Raw genomic sequence first — 19,678 nt, forward strand, 5'->3', positions numbered from 1 at the left:
CCTCTACTTGCTAAGGGTGTACAAGGATCATACTTCTGCATCTTGTCCTTACTTCTAGTTACACCACATCACAAGAAAGTTTAACATGGTGTACATCCTTATTTTTCCACATGAGACAGAGGAGTCTGTAGCTGTTGTCAAAGGGATACTGTGCCATTGCCACCAGAAGGGAATTCCCAGCTCAGTCACCAGTAAGAAAGGTGTGAGGAGAATACAGGCTACAAAAAAGCTTGGGAATCTCCAACATAATAACTATGGCCTCTACAACAATTGTTATATTAGATGGTAAAGCATGATGAGTATGTTTGTTCTAAGAAACCTTTTCAAATTGATGTAGCAATACAATGCAACACAACACTAATATATCCTGTTATGACTAGGAAAATAGTAACTGTAAGTCAGTGGGTTAGAAGAATAAAAATATAAAAAAAGAGAGAGAGAGAACAGAGTAATACTCTGACAAAGACAGCTGAGCATCAGTTTCAATGAGTCAGAAACATTTGGCCAGTATTTGAAAGTTATGTGTCTAGTTTCCAGTCTTGTGCCCAGCACCCCTTCCATTTTGATCCTGCACTTTCCGCACTGTTGGCACTTAAGTCCTCACTTGAGCCATGAAAGGGAACCTGAAGAAGCAGAAGCAACACGCAGTTTCATCTCCCTTTCAGCCCGGTATCAAAGGCTTCAAAGAAACAGATTTGTGTGTTCATGATTTAGGAGCACGCAATCTGGCTATTTTGTATTGGGTTAACATCAAAGCGGTGTGGTAAGACTATGCTCTACAGATGCATACAGCTCAGCATCATGAACAAAAAAAGAACTGTTCTGTTCAGCTTGGTATGTAATAATGTATTAATCATCAGGACAGGTTTGTTCCTAATGGTGCTATAACTTTAGTTTCCATGCGATGCTATTAATATTAACCTATAATTTTTCTTTAGTTCACAAAATCTCTTTCTATTTGACTGGCAATTTCAGTCATTTCTTACAAAACTGTTGCCACCTCCAGAAACAGATGTTAAGTAAAACAACAAAGCAACACCATCATCAGCTCTGGACAGGATTCTGAGCATGTTCATTGAAGATAATGAACCGGACTAACAAGGAAATACTATGTCCCAGAGGCACAAGCAACAGCATTATAGTAGTGTTAACATAACGATACAAACTCAAAGCCTTTTTGTTTGGCTAAAATTAAATGAGTCTTTGCATTATAAGCTTTCTCCACAGTCTCAAAGAAAGAATTTCCTCACAGTCTCCCTCCACTTTCCATACCACCCCTTTAACATACAAAGTCTCTGGACTCTCCACTACTTCAACACAAATACATGAGATATAACCAAGGCATCTTTTCCTGCCATCAACTGTGTCTCCTACAGGTTAAATCCGCTAGTCTTCTGCACAAGCCTCATACACTCCAGAGGGTCTCAAGTGGCACTAGTTGCCTTTGCTTAAGTACCTCAGCCAAGTCCTTTACATGTTTGACCTCACACTTCTAACAATGTCATTTACTCCTTTCCCTACTTAGTTTCTCAGACTAATGCCTGGCAGGGAAGGGGAGCAGCCTGGGGGCTGCCTTGTACAGGATTTACTCCTTCAAGGCACTTTTTGTTGTTTACACAAGTACAAGCATTTGGAAGAATCTGGAATATTCTGAAGATGGAAATGCAGAATGGGCACAGATTCACAGACAGAAAGGAAAGTAAAGTTTTGGCATTCTGAACAAATCCTCTATTTTATACAATAAGAGACAACCAACTCTCCAGACTCTCTGGAGCACTGCACATCTGCCCATATAGTTACCTCCTGTCTTCAAGAATGAAGCAACAGCTACACTGCCACTATGACCTGCTTGGTAAAAAGTCAGAATTACTGAACAAAAAACTTTCTTGAACTACTAATATGGATAAGAAAGTGATCAGCAAAAGAATCACCAGTCTTCATTAAGGCCATAAAAGGCTGCAACAAAAATTATTCCTCTGACACCTAAAACGAGAAAGATGCCTACAGTCAAACAAAAAACACAAATAAATAAAGATGACAGCACATAAGAACAGGAAGCAGAAATTTCCCACCTTTAAGGAAGGTACTATAGTGAAATGAAAATTAAGTCAAAGTGTTGAACTACAAGGATATCTCCAGATTTCTGACCCTATTTTTTTGCATGCAGGTACATTTAGCTTGCCTTTCCTAGGCCATCAAATACATAAGATAAAACCACCTACTCTAATAACTTGGCCCACAGAAGTACTGAGATCAGCAAACATATGACTTTTTCAAAAGAAATTATTTCAGTACTTCATGTATTACTGTGTAAGCAAGGTAGCCTCCAATTAAGCCCCTCAGAGTGCTCATAACTTGATGGAGCAATAAGAACTCATGCTCCACAACATGTCATAGCTACAATTGCCAGAAAAAGAGCCAAGGGTCAAGTAATAGCCACATTCAGAACTGATCCTTCGCTATGTTTGGCAATAGCCTTACCATTCTGCTGACATCCAGTCATCTCTGGGTGTCAGGCAATGGGGTCTCATGAGATGTAGCGTCAGTCCACCCAAGTGCAGAAAGTCCGTGATGCCTTTGCAACTCCTTCAGTGCCCTGCAGGAAGGCTGGTGCTGCAGAGCCTACACGCGGCACCTCAGCTTTTGGAGCAGCCAGTACTAGCAAATCCGTAAAAAAGAGGCAGCTGCTTCTCACTGTTGAGTTCCCTGGTTAACACTCTGGTATTTTAACAAGTACTTAGTTGAGGAAAACCCAAAGAAAACACAACATACCAGTGACTACCAGACACAGGCAGAAACTACTCAGAAATACAAAAGAGGTTTTTACTGAGACAAGACCTAATATTAGCTCATATTAGCTGTGTTTGACTTCACTGCTGCCCACAATGAGGACTTTTGCTTTGCTTCTTAAAAAAAGAAAGGTCTTGCTGTACAATTCTTTTGTACAAATAACTAGCTTAATTAGGAGTTCTCTGTCCACATTTACTGAAACTGTAATACTTGTCTTTAAGTATGTTCTACCTCATGTACCTATTACTAACTACAGTACTGTACTACCAACATACACCTCTGTATGATATAGTATATCCTTAATACAAAAGAACAGACCCCAGAAAAACTGTCCCATTGCAATAACTTATCTATACCACCGCTTCTTGCATGCCAAAAATACCTTAGCTAGATCTTCAACATCACACTTGTAGCAGGTTTCCCCAGTTGTTTGCCTTCTGTCAGATAAGTTACCGTTAGCGTTCACTACACTGAACTTTTCCAGTAAAGTGAATGCACACACTTTGATTCCATTTGACAGCCATCTTGATGCTGATTCCTGTATTCAATTTAAATGGACTATTACATCTTTAAAAACTGAAATGTCCAAAACCTCAGGAGCCTGGCAAGCTGATTAGCCAAGCTCCTGAGATTTTGGACATTTGAGTTTTTAAAGATGACAGGCTAATCAGCCTGTCAGGCCTGCTTCTTATCAACTAAAGCCATTTCACTGACTTTATCTGGGAAGTAGTGTTTGTACCTAAATCTATTAATGAGAACATAAGATAGTGTGATCCAAAGGAAAACATGCAGTGAGAGCTCATGCTTTGCAGTGTGTGTTACTAAGAGAGTATAAAAAAGGACTTCCGTATGTCTACACTAGCTTAGCCTGCTCTCTGAAAATGTTTATTATCTGAACTAGTTTCCCAACCTGTAGCTTCAAGGGTTTGTGCATCTCACACCACATGCATGAAATGCAGAAGCAGTCACAGCCATCCTTTTACAAAACCTAGAATTTAATATAAACTTTAAAGTGTAAAGCTTGAAGTAAATAAATAAGTAAATAGATAATATTACCCCAAGATTAATATTCTACAATTTACCTTTCAACCCTATCTCACAATTTTCAGGGGAAAGCATCATGACTTTGAACGTGCCAGACCAGCAGTTCTAGCTACCATGATGGCAGCTGGTGAAGCAGGGTGCCGACAGGCATCTGTGGTAATATGTAAGTTAGGGCAGGGACTGTGACTGCCTGTGATTGCTTAGGGACTATTATAAAACAGACAGTACTGTAATTTTGATACCCACTCCTGACTCTCCACCTGGCCTTTAAATCAGAATGGCAGTACTTACTTTACACCAGTTTATACAACTACCCAGCGCGCAAGGCAGGGACAAATCGAGTCCTCAGCTACCAAACAGCAATGAAACCTAAGCAATGTGTTTTCCACTGCTGAATAAAGTCAGACCCACAGCAACAGGTCTGGTCACATCAGTGTTTGTCCAGGGAGGATGTTCCCAAGGAGCTTTTCATGTGCAGCATTCAGCCAAAAGAATAATGAATGCTTTCACCCTATGCACTGTTGTGAAAGCTATACATTATCAGCCTTGCCGTAAGAGGGCAAGACAGAATAACGTGACGTCCTGTTCCATGTTTGAGTTTATGATTTGCAACCACAACAAAATGCAACTATAATTTTCTATCAGAAGAAATGAAATGAGGGGAATATACAAATGAAACAAGCTACAAGTATCTCACATATGAGACTCCACAGAACCAACCAACCAAATTCTTCTCCAACTGCATGCTAATTTGAACATCGACCCAAACACACACCAAAAAAAAAAGCAAAAAGCAAAAAAAAGCACTAATATAAAAACATTGGTTGCATAGCCATTGAAGTTTCCTTCTGATTTTTCCACTAATCCTAGAACAACTGAGATGTGAAACATATTAAGCAAGTGACAGAAGGTAGGTTACGGCATTTTAAATCACTGTAATCTGGATTGTAGGAAAATAATCTGCCATGCTAAAGCCAAACTGTCTGCCCTGTCTACCCCATCAGGGGAATCGGCCAACGGCAGTGGCTTTTATACAAGTTGCCCTCTGTTCACAATATCACCTCCTTCAAAACCTCTCTTAAAGCACAAATATTTTAACTGGAAAAATAAAAGAAAATATTTCCTATCATTGTCTGGCACCTGCTCCAACTTTTCACCAAGCGGTTGCAGTCCTAATGACTTTAGCATACTTTAATGGACCAATGTGACAAAGAAGCATTGTTAGTATTATTATCTGCAAAGGATAGCTAACCTCTGCCTTCAGGTGTCAGAAAAAAAGTAACAAACACATAAAATGTAATTGCTTATAACACCAGAACATGCATACAAAAAGAAGGAACAAGGGAAAATAATAAGATGCCAGAGGTTAGAGGCTTCAGCACTTCACACACACCTCTGTGAGGGAGGCAATGCAGACCACATATGCTACAGCCGTAAGTCGGCAGCTTCTGGTTCATCTAATTGTCCCCAAAACCACTGCTATAGCTGTCCCATTACTGGCACCAATGGATAAAAACAAAACCAGCCCAGAATGGCTACTTGAACTGGCTGCAGAGAGGAAGCCTTTCATGCACTTAACTTTGCAACCTTAAGAAAAGGAAAATAAGTAAAGAAGCAGGAGAAGGGGGAAGCAAGTTACTGCATAAGAATTATTTGTAAATTGTTGTTGGGTTTTGGGAAAATAAATGGAACTCTGATTTTCATTCCAAAAAGCTAAATTATAAGCCATACCCAGCTGGATCCTAATTTAGGTGGCATTTGGCAGAACACACCTTAAGAAACATGTAATACATGCAAACTAAAATCACCCTGTTTAAAAAGTTAAGCATGGCATATTTATTCTTATTATACCATATCACAGACACCAAATAAAGAGCAAAGGAATAGCCATCAATGATAACCATCCTCATAATCTCATTATGCAAAAGGAGTATTTATTTTAAGAAGAAATGTCACATTATTCCCTAAAATATTTCAATCAGGGATAGTTTTAAGAAATTTATAGAACTGTTTACACCAGGCTCATTTGCAAGATAAAAATTTATTCTGTAAATGTAAAATCTACATAGGGTTAATATTTTTAAACAAGTGATGTAATATCTAAATGTAGCAAAGAGACTTGATTTATTGTGTGAAATGGACTTTGCTATATCCAAGATCCAGTTTAGGTGAAAAGGGGTGGATTTATCCTAGTGACATGCAATAGACTGTCACATGGTGTCTGACACAGGGAAGAGAAATAGCCTTTAGTCTGCCTTCAGCATCTGAAGGCCTATTTAAAGGGAGAATGAGTATTAGATATGTAGCATTGTGAATACCCAAATACAAAATGAAAATATAAGGACTAAAAAATAAGCTCATTTATAGGGAAAGGCAGAATTTGAACGATGTATCTCTTTTCCTTTAGCTCTTATTTTAAGTGGGAAACAAAACAAATTTATTTAATTTAAAAATCATTTGAGGTGATACACCTGCCCCAGTGGAAAACAACTGCACACTTTGAACACATGGGTAATGAATTAAGTTGAAGTAAAAGCAAACCAATGCAGATGGGTGATACAGATTACAAAAATATATTAGTAAAATGGTGAAAAAGCAGCCTTGTTATTTTGAAGTTAAAAGTAAGTATTTAAATTCACCAAAACAAAAAACACACATTGTCCAGAGAATTCTGCATCATGTTACATCAGCAGAATGTGCCATAGGAAGATTTCAGTCTTCCTCACAATTCCAGTCAAAGAGACTGAAAAACACCAACAAGCAGAAAACACACACCCCTGCAGCAATAGACTGACTTTGACTGCATGCACTGCGGCAAACATTATTTTCAACTAAGGGCTGAGTTTCAGCTGACAAGTTTACCTCTGAACAGTCACATAATTTTCTGCACAACTGAACTAGAGGCTAATAAGGTGAGAAACGCTGTTCATCTTCAATAGGACATCCCAGCTGAACAGAACCCTAAGTCACTAGGTTCAAGGGTGAACAGCTTCTTGTCCTCTTAGGCACCCATTGACAACACAACAAAACAACAAAAAGGTATCGTTACCAGAAAGCAAAGCAATCCTTCTCTTCTTACACTGAACTGACTAAAATAAAGTTTTTTTAAAATCTGCTTGTGTTTTCCAAGGGCAATACTTCTGTCTACTCTACACTTCAAGACCTACTGCAGCTAAAAGGCAAAACACACCAGTTTTGTTTCTGAGTCAAAAGATAGCATCCAGAATAAACATGGGAGGTTTCTAGATGTATATACCTGCTCTCTTTTTAAAAATGGTGACTCTGAAAAGTTTATAGTGCCATACCAACCCACGGTAAAGGGAAACCATGCTTACATTTTAAAGGCCAGACAAGTGTTTTCTCAAACTGCTTACACACGTGCATATATACTTAACTCCATGCATGGAGCGTTACTGAAATCTGTGTGACTGCTGTCACAGATGAAGCTAAGGATACACATGTAATCATACGTAGAACTGGAGCCTGACATTAGAAAATCTTTTCATCTCTATTACTAAATTTCAGGAAACATCCATTATTCTGGGTATGACTCCTGTGATCCATGCTTAATCTTACACATTTTCTCTGACACCTGTAAATTTTTCCAGCTTCCCCTGACATCTTCAGCATGCAGGACAGATTTCCAGCCCACACATCTGGAGCATGTTAAAACTGCGGAGGGCATGGCACTAACTTCTGTCCCACTTGATACCTAAATAGAAGGGTACTACCCTTGAACGGGGAAGAAGATGTACAGAAGAGACACCTTGCATCAAGCAGCTTGAACAATGGGATACCAACAAAGAAACACGGGTATAAAATTCTTCACTGAGAGACAGAACTCCTAAAAAAAACGTGCTCACTGCCTGTTTTCAAACTTCCCTTTTATACTTTACATTATACCTATAAACATGGGGTTTTATCATGTTTGATATACCTATAAACATGGGGTTTTATCATGTTTGATGCACACCATCTGTTTTACTTTCATCCACAAAGCTGGAGTTTTTAGATCCAGTTAAGGTGAGGTATAAATTCTGACCTAAGGCAAAACAGAGAATCCATTCTGAGAGATCCTTGAGGGCACTGCAGCAGTTGAGTTCTCTTGAAAACAAAATGAACCAAAGACCAAAGAAGACAGGCCCAGCATAGGAAGACTTACCGGTCTGTTGTGTTCTTTTGGGGTAAGTCTTGCTGCGACTTCTTTCAATGCTCTGGTCAGGCCGCGGGAGCTGCACAGAAGGGTCTCTGGTCATTTGCAAAGATCTCCTGCCACTTGAAAACATGACAAAATCATGGGAAAATATTTGGGAAAATGATAAAAAACCCAGAGGATCTTTAAACTGAAAATAATGCACAGGGTTTGGGCAGCATATTTTGTTAGCTATTCAGTTCTCATTCCAGCTCTGCTTCTCAGGCTGAGTGGCACTACCCTGACTTTTGTTTTGAGTCAGTCATTGGCACAATCATCAACAGATTGTGCCGACCTCTGCTATATCTGGCATTTTCAAGAAAGGCTAAGTAACTAAAACAAAATGCTGATTTCTTAGGAATAGGTTAAGATAGTGTGACCCTTTGTAACCTCATATATTCTAACATATGACTTTCTTAAGTAATCTGATTGCTTCCTAAATTCTTTCTGTAAGTTTTTGTCTCAGGAAAACACACATTTAACATTGCTCAGTTCCAGTCAAGTAAGGGATGACTTCTCTGCCGTGGAATGACCACCTAAAGGTCATAAAAACCCCCGTGCAAACCAAACTGCAATAAAGTGTTCTCGCTAGCACAGGCCCAAATGATAATAAATTGAGTAGAAGTCTTTGTTCCCATTTACAGTAAGGCTCTTCTTCATTGCACAATTACATTATTAGTTTAAATAAATTCCTTTATGCTCATTTTAGTATTCCTCTCTATCTGACTAAGCAGACTATAGAGTTCATAACAAAAATTTAAAACAGGCCTCAAACTCCTTCCCAAAACTTCATGTTTGCTTCTGGAAACCTACTACACAAAAGAAAGTTCAACTCCCAGTTGCTTAAACACCTGCAGTTCAATGACTTAGAAGTAAACAGGTATAGTACCAGCAATCAACTATACAGGCATTACACATGTAGATTTTCTGAGTTACATGAATAGACTCCACTAAATACTGATTGTGTTTTTACCACTAGCCCCAAAAGCATAGTCAGCAGTGCAGAATTTTTATCTTCTCAAAATCTGTAAAAGAATTAAAGGACAAAAAAAACCCCAAATTCTAACATTACATCACAGTAATGCTGTTCTTCAACATTCAGTTCAATGGGTTTTTTGCTCCCAAGTTAGCCAGAAAACACTTCCGCTCAACTTTTAAGTTTGGCAACCATGCCAGTATCGTAAATTCTGGAAGCAGTTTTTTACAAAACATCTGGGAATAAGACCTTCCACTCACACTAACACCTCCATGCATTAACCAAAGCATCTTCTTTTAATACAAGGAAATTATTTTCCTGAAAAGTATCTGCCATCTAATGAGAAGAATCTAGAAGATTAAAAGAAAAAGAAAAAGCCAGAAGATAATATTATGGTTCCCACACATACAGTCAAACAGTGGGATTATGGTTTCTGATTTGAGCTAATGATGCATACAGATACACAACACTGTCATTGCTTTTGGCGCTACATCAAGAACAAAAGGCAATGAGGGAAGACAATGAAAGCTGATGGATAAGGAAAAAGAAGATTCTCAAAGCACATGAAAATGCTGTTTCTGCTGTGCTGAATTCCAAGAAAAGAGTTAATATGTCAATAACCAATTAATTATGCCTATTTATCATTCACACTGTATAATCAATATAGTGCAACCAGATGTCACAACCCACATTTACTGGAACATCTACTCAGGTCAGGGGGAGTCCTCAAGAATCACTGCAGCAAAACAGGAAACACTTTGTACTAGAAGGAATATATATTTTTCAATGCCTTCTAGACAAAACTAACATTATGAACATAGCTGTCAGTAATGACCACCACCCAACATGGCAATCCATATCACAGATCACCCTTGAAACTCACTCAAAAGGGAAGATGAACTTGAATGCACCACCAGCAGGAATAACTCAAATGTAGTTAACTGCTTCATGTTATGTTTTTAAAATTGATTGGAAGGTTCTGGTAAGTGCAAAGCTTTCCCCTCCCTAGTACCAGTGCCCCCTGCTCCAATCTGCTGACATGGTCCAACAGAGGAAACGTTCATCCATAGCTCTCGCAGAAACCCACTGAACTATCCATTTTCACAGATGGTGTAATGTGGTTGAGGATCCAACTAGAAACCCAAAAGGCAGCACAATCACTCCCTTATTATCTACAGTAAAGAGAAGCTGTATCATGCCAGATAATGTGATAACCCAAATAATGTGGATTATTATGAAATATGTTGGAGAAAATGGAACAGAAATACACCAGTGATCCTGGCTGCAGACAGTCCAGACTGTCACATGAGCTCAGGCTCAGAAGTGGCATAGTCATCTCTCCATCAGAAACACTTCCTCACAAGCAAGATCTTACATCCAAGGGTAACAGATTGTTGACTATGAATTCTGATCGACTGAGGACAAGTGTAATAGAGCTACTATTACACACTGCTATTAGTACCTACCACATACACTAGCTCCAATCCAGGAGCTGCTGAAGAAGTTGGGGGTTATGGTTTTCTTGTTTTTAGAAAAGTCTTCCTAAGAGGCGACTAACGACTGTCAGCCTTAGTTATTACGATCCATGTATTTATTTCTTGAGTGATGGTGGAAATACAGATAGGAAGGAGAGACAAACAGACAAGCCAAAAATAAACCTGAACAAACCTGGTATATTTGCAGGCCATGGCAAAGAATATCTAGAATTTGCCATTTATGGTAAACAGTAACTTTTCACCCAGCAGCTTCAAAATAACTACAAAAGATGAAAAACTATTTTTATCCCCACTTGACCAACTGAGAAAATCAAACTGGAAAAAGAAAGGGGCCTGGCTTTCAGATGTGGTTTTGATTTGCTGCTTTCACTCTCCTTTCCAGGTTCAATGAATATGCAACTCTAAAGCAATTCTAAAAATCAGACCATAAATTACTTGGCTCAAAATTGCTCAGCCAGTGTGACAGAACTGGATTTAAAAGTGGTTGCCAGCTGCCAATCAAGTGCCTTACTAGACAAAGAGCTGTCATTTCAACAGGCTGAAAAATACAAAGTCTCAAAGAAACTCAGTAAAAACTATTGGGTTTCTGAAATCTTATGATTTTAACTACATCCTACATTCTGCTAGTCCTTTGTGACAAAGCAGCTAGAGGATCTTAAACCTACTCTCCCTGCTGTATCTTTCTCTGTATCACAGTATTAACTGCCCTTTATGTCACACTATCTGCTTGGTTAACTCAGGCTAAAACTGAGACTGAGTGCTCCCTATACTCCCTTAGTCTGAAGTTTACTGCATCTTCCAAGGCTTGCAGCTTTGAATGTTTATCCAATTTTGCCAGCTATTCCAGTTAGAAAAGATAGTCCCGTCTCCCTTCAGATTTGCTCTCATTTTTGTTGTTAAATCAACCGCACTGCAGTACTGCTACAGGGTTACACATAACCATTTGGCTTGAGAGCCTTTGCCATAGCTCAGCTGCAGCTGTAAAGAAGGGCATTGCAGTTGCAGACTTTATACATTCCTTTGCAGCAACACTTTGCTAATGCCCAGAAGAAAGTCGGCAGCTAACATGCCTCCTCATTCCCCAGCTGTCAGGAAAAACCCTTTAGGACATGAACATAATTTTAGGACTTACAAGGAGATTTTGACTTCAAGCATTGCCAAGGCTACTCTCACTTTCACTACAGCTACAGCAGACCCTAGCCAGCTCCAGGGATCTGGAAAATGAGAAGTAACTCACATTGCCCCAAAACTGTCAGACTCCCATGAGGAGTCTGTTAAAATGGCCCTGATGCATGCATTGTCAGCAGAACTGCTCTGAGTCATAGTCTGGGTGGGGTTTTTTCTTTCATTGGAAGAAAAGAGGAGAAAAGATGGAATTAACTGAAGTTTAAACAATGAAATAAATTCACCTGTACCGATGTTTATAACCTGTGGATCCAAACTTGCTGAATTTTCTTGACAGAGAGTTTGATTCATTCTCTGGCACTCTGTAGTTTGAAAAATAAAACAGAGTAAGTTACATAGTTTTCAATTACAGTCCCCTTCCCAAGAAAAGAAAAGAGAAATACAAACCTTAGGTTCCAAACCCAGAATTTTCTGCTAGTCCCTCTTCATCCCTACCTCCAGGCAGACTCTTATGGGGTTGAGAGCTCCACAAAGCCACGTTTATGCCCTTCCCTTTTGATTACACACCTCTTCATTTTAGTGTCTACTGTAAACTGCTGGCAACAGTAGCCTTTGGCTTAATATTTCACAGAAGCACTGTCCTGGTTTTGGCTGGGACAGAGTTAATTTTCTTTGTAGTAGCTGGTACAATGCTACGGTTTGGATTTCGTATAGGAATAATGTTAGTAACTCACTGATGTTTTAGATGTTGCTGAGTAGTGCCTACTCTAACTCAAGGACTTTGCAGTTTCCCGTGCTCTGCCAGTGAGCAGGTGCACAAGAAGCCCGGAGGGAGCAGAGCCAGGACAGCTGCCTGAACTAGCCAAAGCGATATTCCGTACCATGGAATGCCATGCTCGGTTTATAAACTGCAGGGAGTTGGCTGGGAGGGGCTGATCACTGCTTGGGGCCTGGCTGGGCATCGGTCAGTGGGTGCTGAGCAATTGCTTTGTGCATCACTTGGACTTCTTGGGGTTTATTCCTCTTTTTCCTTTCCATTGCTACTATTACTACTACTATTATTATTACTATTACATTTTACTTTATTTAAATTATTAAACTGTTCTTATCTCAACCCAGTGGGGGCGGAGAGTGGGAGTGAGAGGCTGCGTGGTACTTAGAATCATAGAATCACTTAGGTTGGAAAAGACCTTTGAGATCATCAAGTTCAACTGTTAACCCAGGATTGCTAAGTCCACACTAAATCATGTCCCTAAGCACTGCATTTACACATCTTTTCAGTACCTCCAGAGGTGGTGATTCCACCACCTCCCTGGGCAGCCTGTTCCAATGCCTGAGCACCCTTTCAGTGAAGAAATTTTTCCTACTGTCCAATCTAAACTTCCCCTGCAACTTGAGGCTGTTTCCTCTTGTCCTGTCTCTAGTTATCTGGGAGAAGAGACTGACCCCCACCTGCCTACAGCCTCCTGTCAGGGAGCTGCAGAGAGCAATAAGGTCCCCCCTGAGTCTCCTCCACACTAAACACCCCCAGTCCCCTCAGCCGCTCCTCATCAGACCTGTGCCCCAGCCCCTTCCCCAGCCCCGCTGCCCGTCTCTGGACACGCTGCAGCCCCTCAATGTCCCCCTTGCAGAGAGGGGCCCAGACCTGAACACAGGGTTCGAGGGGCGGCCTCAGCAGTGCCCAGTGCAGGGGGACGGTCACTGCCCTGGTCCTGCTGGCCACACTGCTGGGGACACAGGCCAGGGTGCTGCTGGCCGCCTGGGCCCCCTGGGCACACTGTGGGATCATACTAGCTAGTACTTAGCTGCTGGCTGAAGTTAAACCATGACAAGCAGGCAAAAACATCATGCCACAGTAATGAGGGTGGCAGGAGGGATTCTGAGCTTACTCATTTACAGCACTGCTGAAGCTAGCTCTAAGCATTCTATCGACCAGTGCCTAGCTAGACACCCTTGCACATTTCTGTTAGTGTTTTTGCAACAGTAGAAGGAAGTGTTTTGAGATATGTATATTTGAAATATTTTATACACATCAAGAAATATGCAAAACATTAAAATACTATGGAAATTCAATGAGTCTTTCTATCAAAACCCAAAATTTCTGTGCGTTGTAGGAAACAATAATGTACAAAATCCAAACACCTTACTCAAGTCAATGCTGATACAGAAAATTTGATGGTTACATATGTAAAAATGTATACGGCAGCTTAAATCCTGCCATATACATTTGTGGATACCTCTGTTAAAGCCTACTTTACGCAACCTGAGATACTGTTTTGAAAAGAATCCTAAGACAAAATAAACCATGGAACAACCCAATTTAAAAATTATTGTTTCACATCATTGTAAGAAAAGGGAAGGCATCAGCTTTTAAAAGCATTCTACAACAAAGAGCAAAAATATGTTTCCAGGCAGCAAGCCTGTGTTACAGCACTCTGTAGGCATAACAAGGTTGTCGTGGTTTAACGCCAGCTGGTAACTAAGTACCATGAAGCAGCTTGCTCGTTCCCCTCCCCCCCCAGTGGGATGGGGAGGAAAATCGAGAAAAAGGTAAAACTCATGGGTTGAGATAAGAGCAATTTAGTAACAAAACAAAACAAAATAAAATAAAATACAACAATTGTAATGAAAAGGGAAGCAAGGGAGAGAATAGTAAAATCCAAAAGCAAAAAAAACCCCAAGTGATGCACAATACGATTGCTCACCACCTGCTGACCAACACCCAGCCAGGCCCCAAGCAGCGATTGGCCCCTCCCGGCCAACTCACCCCAGTTACATACTGGGCATGACACCCCATGGTGTGGAATATCCCTTTAGGCAGCCCGGGCCAGCTGTCCCGGTTGTGTCCCCTCCCAGCTCCCCGTGCCCCCCCAGCCCTCTCGCTGGCCGGGCCTGAGACACTGAAAAGCCCCTGACTGAGTATAACATTATTTAGCAACAACTAACACATCAGTGTGTTATCAACGTTATTCTCATACTAAATCCAAAACACAGCATTGTACCAGTGACTGAGAAGAAAATTAACTGTCCCAGCCAAAATCAGGACAAAGGTTCTTACCCTGTATAGCAGCCCTCATTTTGGTAATGAAACCACAACTTCTGCACCACTCACCTGAAAAATGTATGATGTTCTACGCAGCATTTCCAGAGATGTTTGCATGTGATCTTGTTACGTGCTTCAAAAAAGAAGGAAGTTTCATTGCACTGAAAACAAAACACATCATTATCATTATGAGGGATTCTGCTAGTGAAATGAATATTCATCTACGGAACACAAAACCCAACCGTCTCATATCAATGCATGTAAAAGAAGATATCAATATGAAGAAAAGCAATTTTTATAATTCTAGAGAATTTTTCATTTAAAAGAGGTTTTCAATTTGGTTTCTCATTGCCTGAAAATAATTATTTAAAGAATCAACTCCTCGGATACAGAAAAACAGAAGAGAAAGCAGATTATTGAAACACACCTGTTCCTTCATTCTTGTTTGTAAGTATCAGGTTTCTTCCTAATTAAAAAACACAAGGGTTTTTTTCAAATATTGTGTTTCTGATGTTTTCTTAAACTGTACCTCAGATGTCAAGCAAAAATATTCCCAATGTTCTGTTTAACAGTATACAAAAAGGCAAGAAAAAGAGAAAGAAACTCAAGATTTGTGATAAACTACTATGAAGCAACAACACAGAGAGAAAATGCACAAAACATACATGTAGAGAAGAAGCAAGGTAAAACTGGAAATAAAAAAAGATGGGAGGAAGGAAAGGCAAAAAAAATAGTAATTAGCTAACTTCAGAAGAATTCAAAATAATAGGAAAAAGCTCAAAGGTAAAAGCCCTAAAATCTACCTTAAAGTGTCTTAAGGAAGACAACAAAAAAGAATATTCAAAGCTTAAAACCTCACACTGGAAATTGGCTATCAGTACGGGAGACATGAGAGAAAGGCAGGGAGAGATGAAAGAGAAGTCAGACAGATACAGACTATGAAATACTTCCAATAGACAAGTAGAAGCAACAGACACAGCACACTGCTTGCTTCCAACAAGCTAAACATTCAACTATGTTCACATAAAATACACTTGAATTGATCTGTCACTCAGTAAACTCAAGTGCTCAGTTTTGTGTCTGTGATTTGCACAAAGAATGAGCAGTTCCACTGACGTCAGTGTGAATCCACAGCGCAGTACAATACTGGCTGTAAGAAAACTGAGTCCAAAAACCATTTTCCTGATACGTGAATTACAAAGGGAGTATGATTCATTCCACTTTCAGCAGCTGGTTTTAGGAAATGGATGCCCTTGCGTTAGTCATACTTTTGCAGTGCCGTGCCTACACAGGTAAAGAGTTCTGGCAAGTTTCTTCCACTCTTCACTTGATGAGGTGCGGTGACCTCCAAGCACCTTGCAAAGCACATACTAATTCAGTATGTTCTCTAGAATTCAAAATGTCATCTCTAGCAAGAAGCAATTATACTTCCATTAATGGCTGTCAGGCAGCCTCACCAAATCAAACATTGCCTGCTCAAGCAGCCTCTCCTCCACCTTGAAACAAATAACAGTAAAAATGACAGAACTTTGCACCTATGGTTAGAATAATTGAGTTTCCAATCCCTGACACAAATTAAAATAAATTTTAAAAAAACAAAATTGGAGACATACGTATGACCATGGATTTTTTTTTAGTTAGCTTAATGGTTGGCTGGAACAGTCCCATGGAATATCTGAGGAAAGAAAAATCATCCTCTAGACTTCTCTCAAAAGCACATTTTCCTCCCTAGGACATCACAGCAAGAAACGGGAGTAGACATACGGCCACTGAGAATGCTGAAAAGTAGGATTTATCTGAAATTGCTATGCATAGCATAAAATGATTATGTAGTAGATTAGTGCTGTAAATATATTCATACAGTTCCTTAAAATGCAATTTCAGACTTGACAGAGATATTCATCTCTCTGCAGGATTCACAAGGGGGTTAACTTGGAGCAACAGTAAGTTTAATTTATAAAAAGTAAAACCAGAAACTTAAAAACTGAAGCTCTTCCAAAATAGAACGGAAATCTAAGTAACTGGGGAAAAAAAGTAAAAAAAAAGCTGCCTGGAAAATCCTGAAGATTGTTAAGGAAAAAATTATATTTATAATAGACTTTTCAAGAGTAACCATATTGCTCTTGGTTGCCTGGCAACCAGAAACAAAGAGGTTACCCACTGAAAGATCATACTGCATTTTTGCAGTTTTAAAGTTTTAAAGAAGATATGTCAAGGGGTACTTGTCGTTTGCTTACTTTACACTTAACAGAAATGTAGCTTCAGGTTTCATTATTGAAGTCACATTACAATTTCTAGATCAGACTATCATCTGATGTGATTTCATATAAACCCACACAACATAGTCACCAGTGCACTTTTAAAGAATATTATCAGGTTTTGGTATTGCAACCTTTATGTTATATGGTGAGTCAGCTTCTGTTAGGAAAGAACTCAGTGACTCATTTTTAATATGCAGGATCTTGCTCCTTCTTTGTCCACTTCTAAATTTTACTTTTAGGCAAAGAACCCTCTGCTGCACTTAGATTCATTTAATTACATAATCTCAGAGGAGAGAGTTTGTGGGATGGGAGAAAGGACGGACAGACAGCAGCTGGGGTGTTTGTTGTGTTTTTTTTAAAGAGACTTTTTAAAATAAGTTATCTTTGCCATATCTTATTAGCTCGGTTCAAATGCCAGTGGAATTCAGGGAAAGATTCCCAACAAAGAAAAGCTTCTTCTAGTTAATTTTTAATTCTTTTTCAAGTTAAAACTTAGAATTTTCCCATATAAATGGCACGTAACACATAACTATCAGCAAATGGCTAAAAAAGGGACAGTATAGCTGCATTGTCATAGGACTGAAAGATCTGACCAGCAAACATTACTGATTCCATCACTTGAAGGCATTTATTTTCTAAGGTGGAAGAAAGCTATCTGAGCCAGTAAGAAAAAAATTTTGATTATTAACTACATGCTGAAATATCTATACTTAGTATGCAGCAATCAAAGGCACCCAGGAAAAACCAGCATAGACCCATAGACCCAATTTACCAACAAGTTATGGAATTCAGACCTGGAAAATAAAACAACACTTAAAAATCAGGAGATAGACCAATAAGTTCTCTGATAAGACACTGAGGTTTACTTATCTCAATTTGAAGGAAAAGCACAAGTCTTAAAAATTTTGCCCTGGAATGGATGCGTGCAATAAGTCAAATAACACAGTTAAATGTTACTGAAGAGAGAGAAAGAAAGACTAAAACATTAATCTCCAAGGTCTTTCACCAACACAGATGAGACAACTCATAATTCTTACACATTTTTCACATTTTCTGTGAAGGATTCAGTAACTTGCTGCAACTAAGTCCAATATGACACTGCATACAGCACATCTAGGTTTAGGACTTCCTCCATTTACTTTTTAAGACTATTTAAGGCTTGCAAGAGTAGTACGATTACCCTCACAATTTATAAATGCATACATAAAAATTAAGCAGTACTGAAGGCAGTGGTATCTTCCAAGTTTAATCTTTATCCCCTAACGGAATAAATTGATTTGTACAGGTAAAGCAAGGATGACCTTACGTTTTAACATCATAAACTTTTTTTTTCAATAAAAGGCAACATTTTTACCACCTTGAACATTTGTAATTTCTTACAGGTCATAAGACTTAGCAGGGGTTTTTTCCTTATAATTCTAACATATTTGAACCAAAAGAAACAAAGACCTATTGTACTTTTACTAATGATTTATAGGAAATGGCAATTGCAAACCCACTCAGTGTTTGCTGCCTCACAAGCTACTCCCTGCTACTCATCCTGTTGCTTTCAGAGTGCCCAGTGTACTAAAGGAAAGGCATCGTAATCCACGAGGGCTCACTGCTTCCACAGCTGGGCTGGTCATCTGCACACTCTGAATGCACCTCTCCTCTCCTTTGAATCCACTTCGGTGTTAGTCTCTCATTTCAGGAGGCCAGTTCTGCTCACCAAACAAGCACAACCCCCCTTGTTCTGTCCAGTGACTTTTCATCACATCTGTGACTTGCAGCACCATAAGGGAGGGGGCAAGAGATGTCCAGAGGCTGCAAAAGGATGGGCATAACCCTTGCAGCAGTATCCAGTCGTTGAGTTGTTTGACTGCCTTCTCCTAATCCTGAAAAAGGCAAGACGCTAAAAAAATATGAGGACAAACATAAACATTCCTCTCCTTTTAAATGCTTTAAACCAGGGGTCCTCACACTGTTTAACCAGGGGGCCAGCGTGGATGCAGTGGCAGGCAGCCATCTGCGGCTGCTTGGTTTCCCCCCCAGCCCCTGGTGGGGGGGCGGGGTGGGGGGGTTCTGTAAATACCAGGGGCTGGATTGAGGACCCTGGGGGGCCGTATCTGGCCCGTGGGCCCTAGTTTGAGGACCCCTGCTTTAAAAGCTTGTCCTGCAGTCTCCAGAGCACGCTAAGGCTCATACTGCCATAGCCTCACCCCACCATTTGCACCCATGGGAGGGAGAGATAGATCGGCACAGGGGATGCAGATCACTTGACTATACTGTGAGCTTATAAACAGATGGGCATTCAAACATATAGCCACAGCCCTTCTCTGTTTGATGCTGCCTCTCAAGTCAGTCAGAAGAATGACCTGGCAGGGCCTTTGAGATCTGCATGAAACAGCTGGTAATTGGTACAGCACTGCATCATAACACCCCCTCACTTCACTGAAAGACTGCAAGCATGTTACTAATGCCTTCAAAGGAGGCAAGTCAGAGGGGTCATTGCTCCACCTAACCACAAAATGCCTCTGGAACTGCTATACTAGCTCAGGAGTGCCCACACTGCCCTTTGCAAAGAGCTCCCAGCTTGCTCTGCCATGCCAACCTTGATTACATGGCCTTCAAGCTCAGAGATGTTTGCACCCAGCTAGCTCAGTGACCAGGCAGGGCAAGCTCCAGTCTGCTTGGAAAAGAAGATACACACTTAAAACAACAGTTCTTCTCTCTGGAAGCCAGAAGATCCCTTCTTTGTGAAGTTACTGGATT

At 40.0% G+C, this 19,678-nt stretch overlaps 1 protein-coding gene across 3 annotated transcripts in view; it reads right to left on the minus strand.

Moving 5' to 3' along the window:
• The window catches only part of EPB41L4A (erythrocyte membrane protein band 4.1 like 4A), a 135,165-nt gene that overhangs the window by 33,771 nt on the left and 81,716 nt on the right, over positions 1-19,678 (minus strand). For all 3 annotated transcript variants that reach the window (XM_080371233.1, XM_080371232.1, XM_080371231.1), the window contains exons 10-12: positions 14,736-14,827; positions 11,908-11,985; positions 7,997-8,109 (exon numbers count right to left, since the gene is read on the minus strand). In XM_080371233.1, the coding sequence (XP_080227359.1) occupies positions 7,997-8,109; positions 11,908-11,985; positions 14,736-14,827 (283 nt within the window). The remainder of the gene's footprint in view (positions 1-7,996; positions 8,110-11,907; positions 11,986-14,735; positions 14,828-19,678) is intronic.

This window comes from Falco punctatus (genome assembly GCF_963210335.1).
Source record: "Falco punctatus genome assembly, chromosome: Z".
Classification (NCBI taxonomy): domain Eukaryota; kingdom Metazoa; phylum Chordata; class Aves; order Falconiformes; family Falconidae; genus Falco; species Falco punctatus.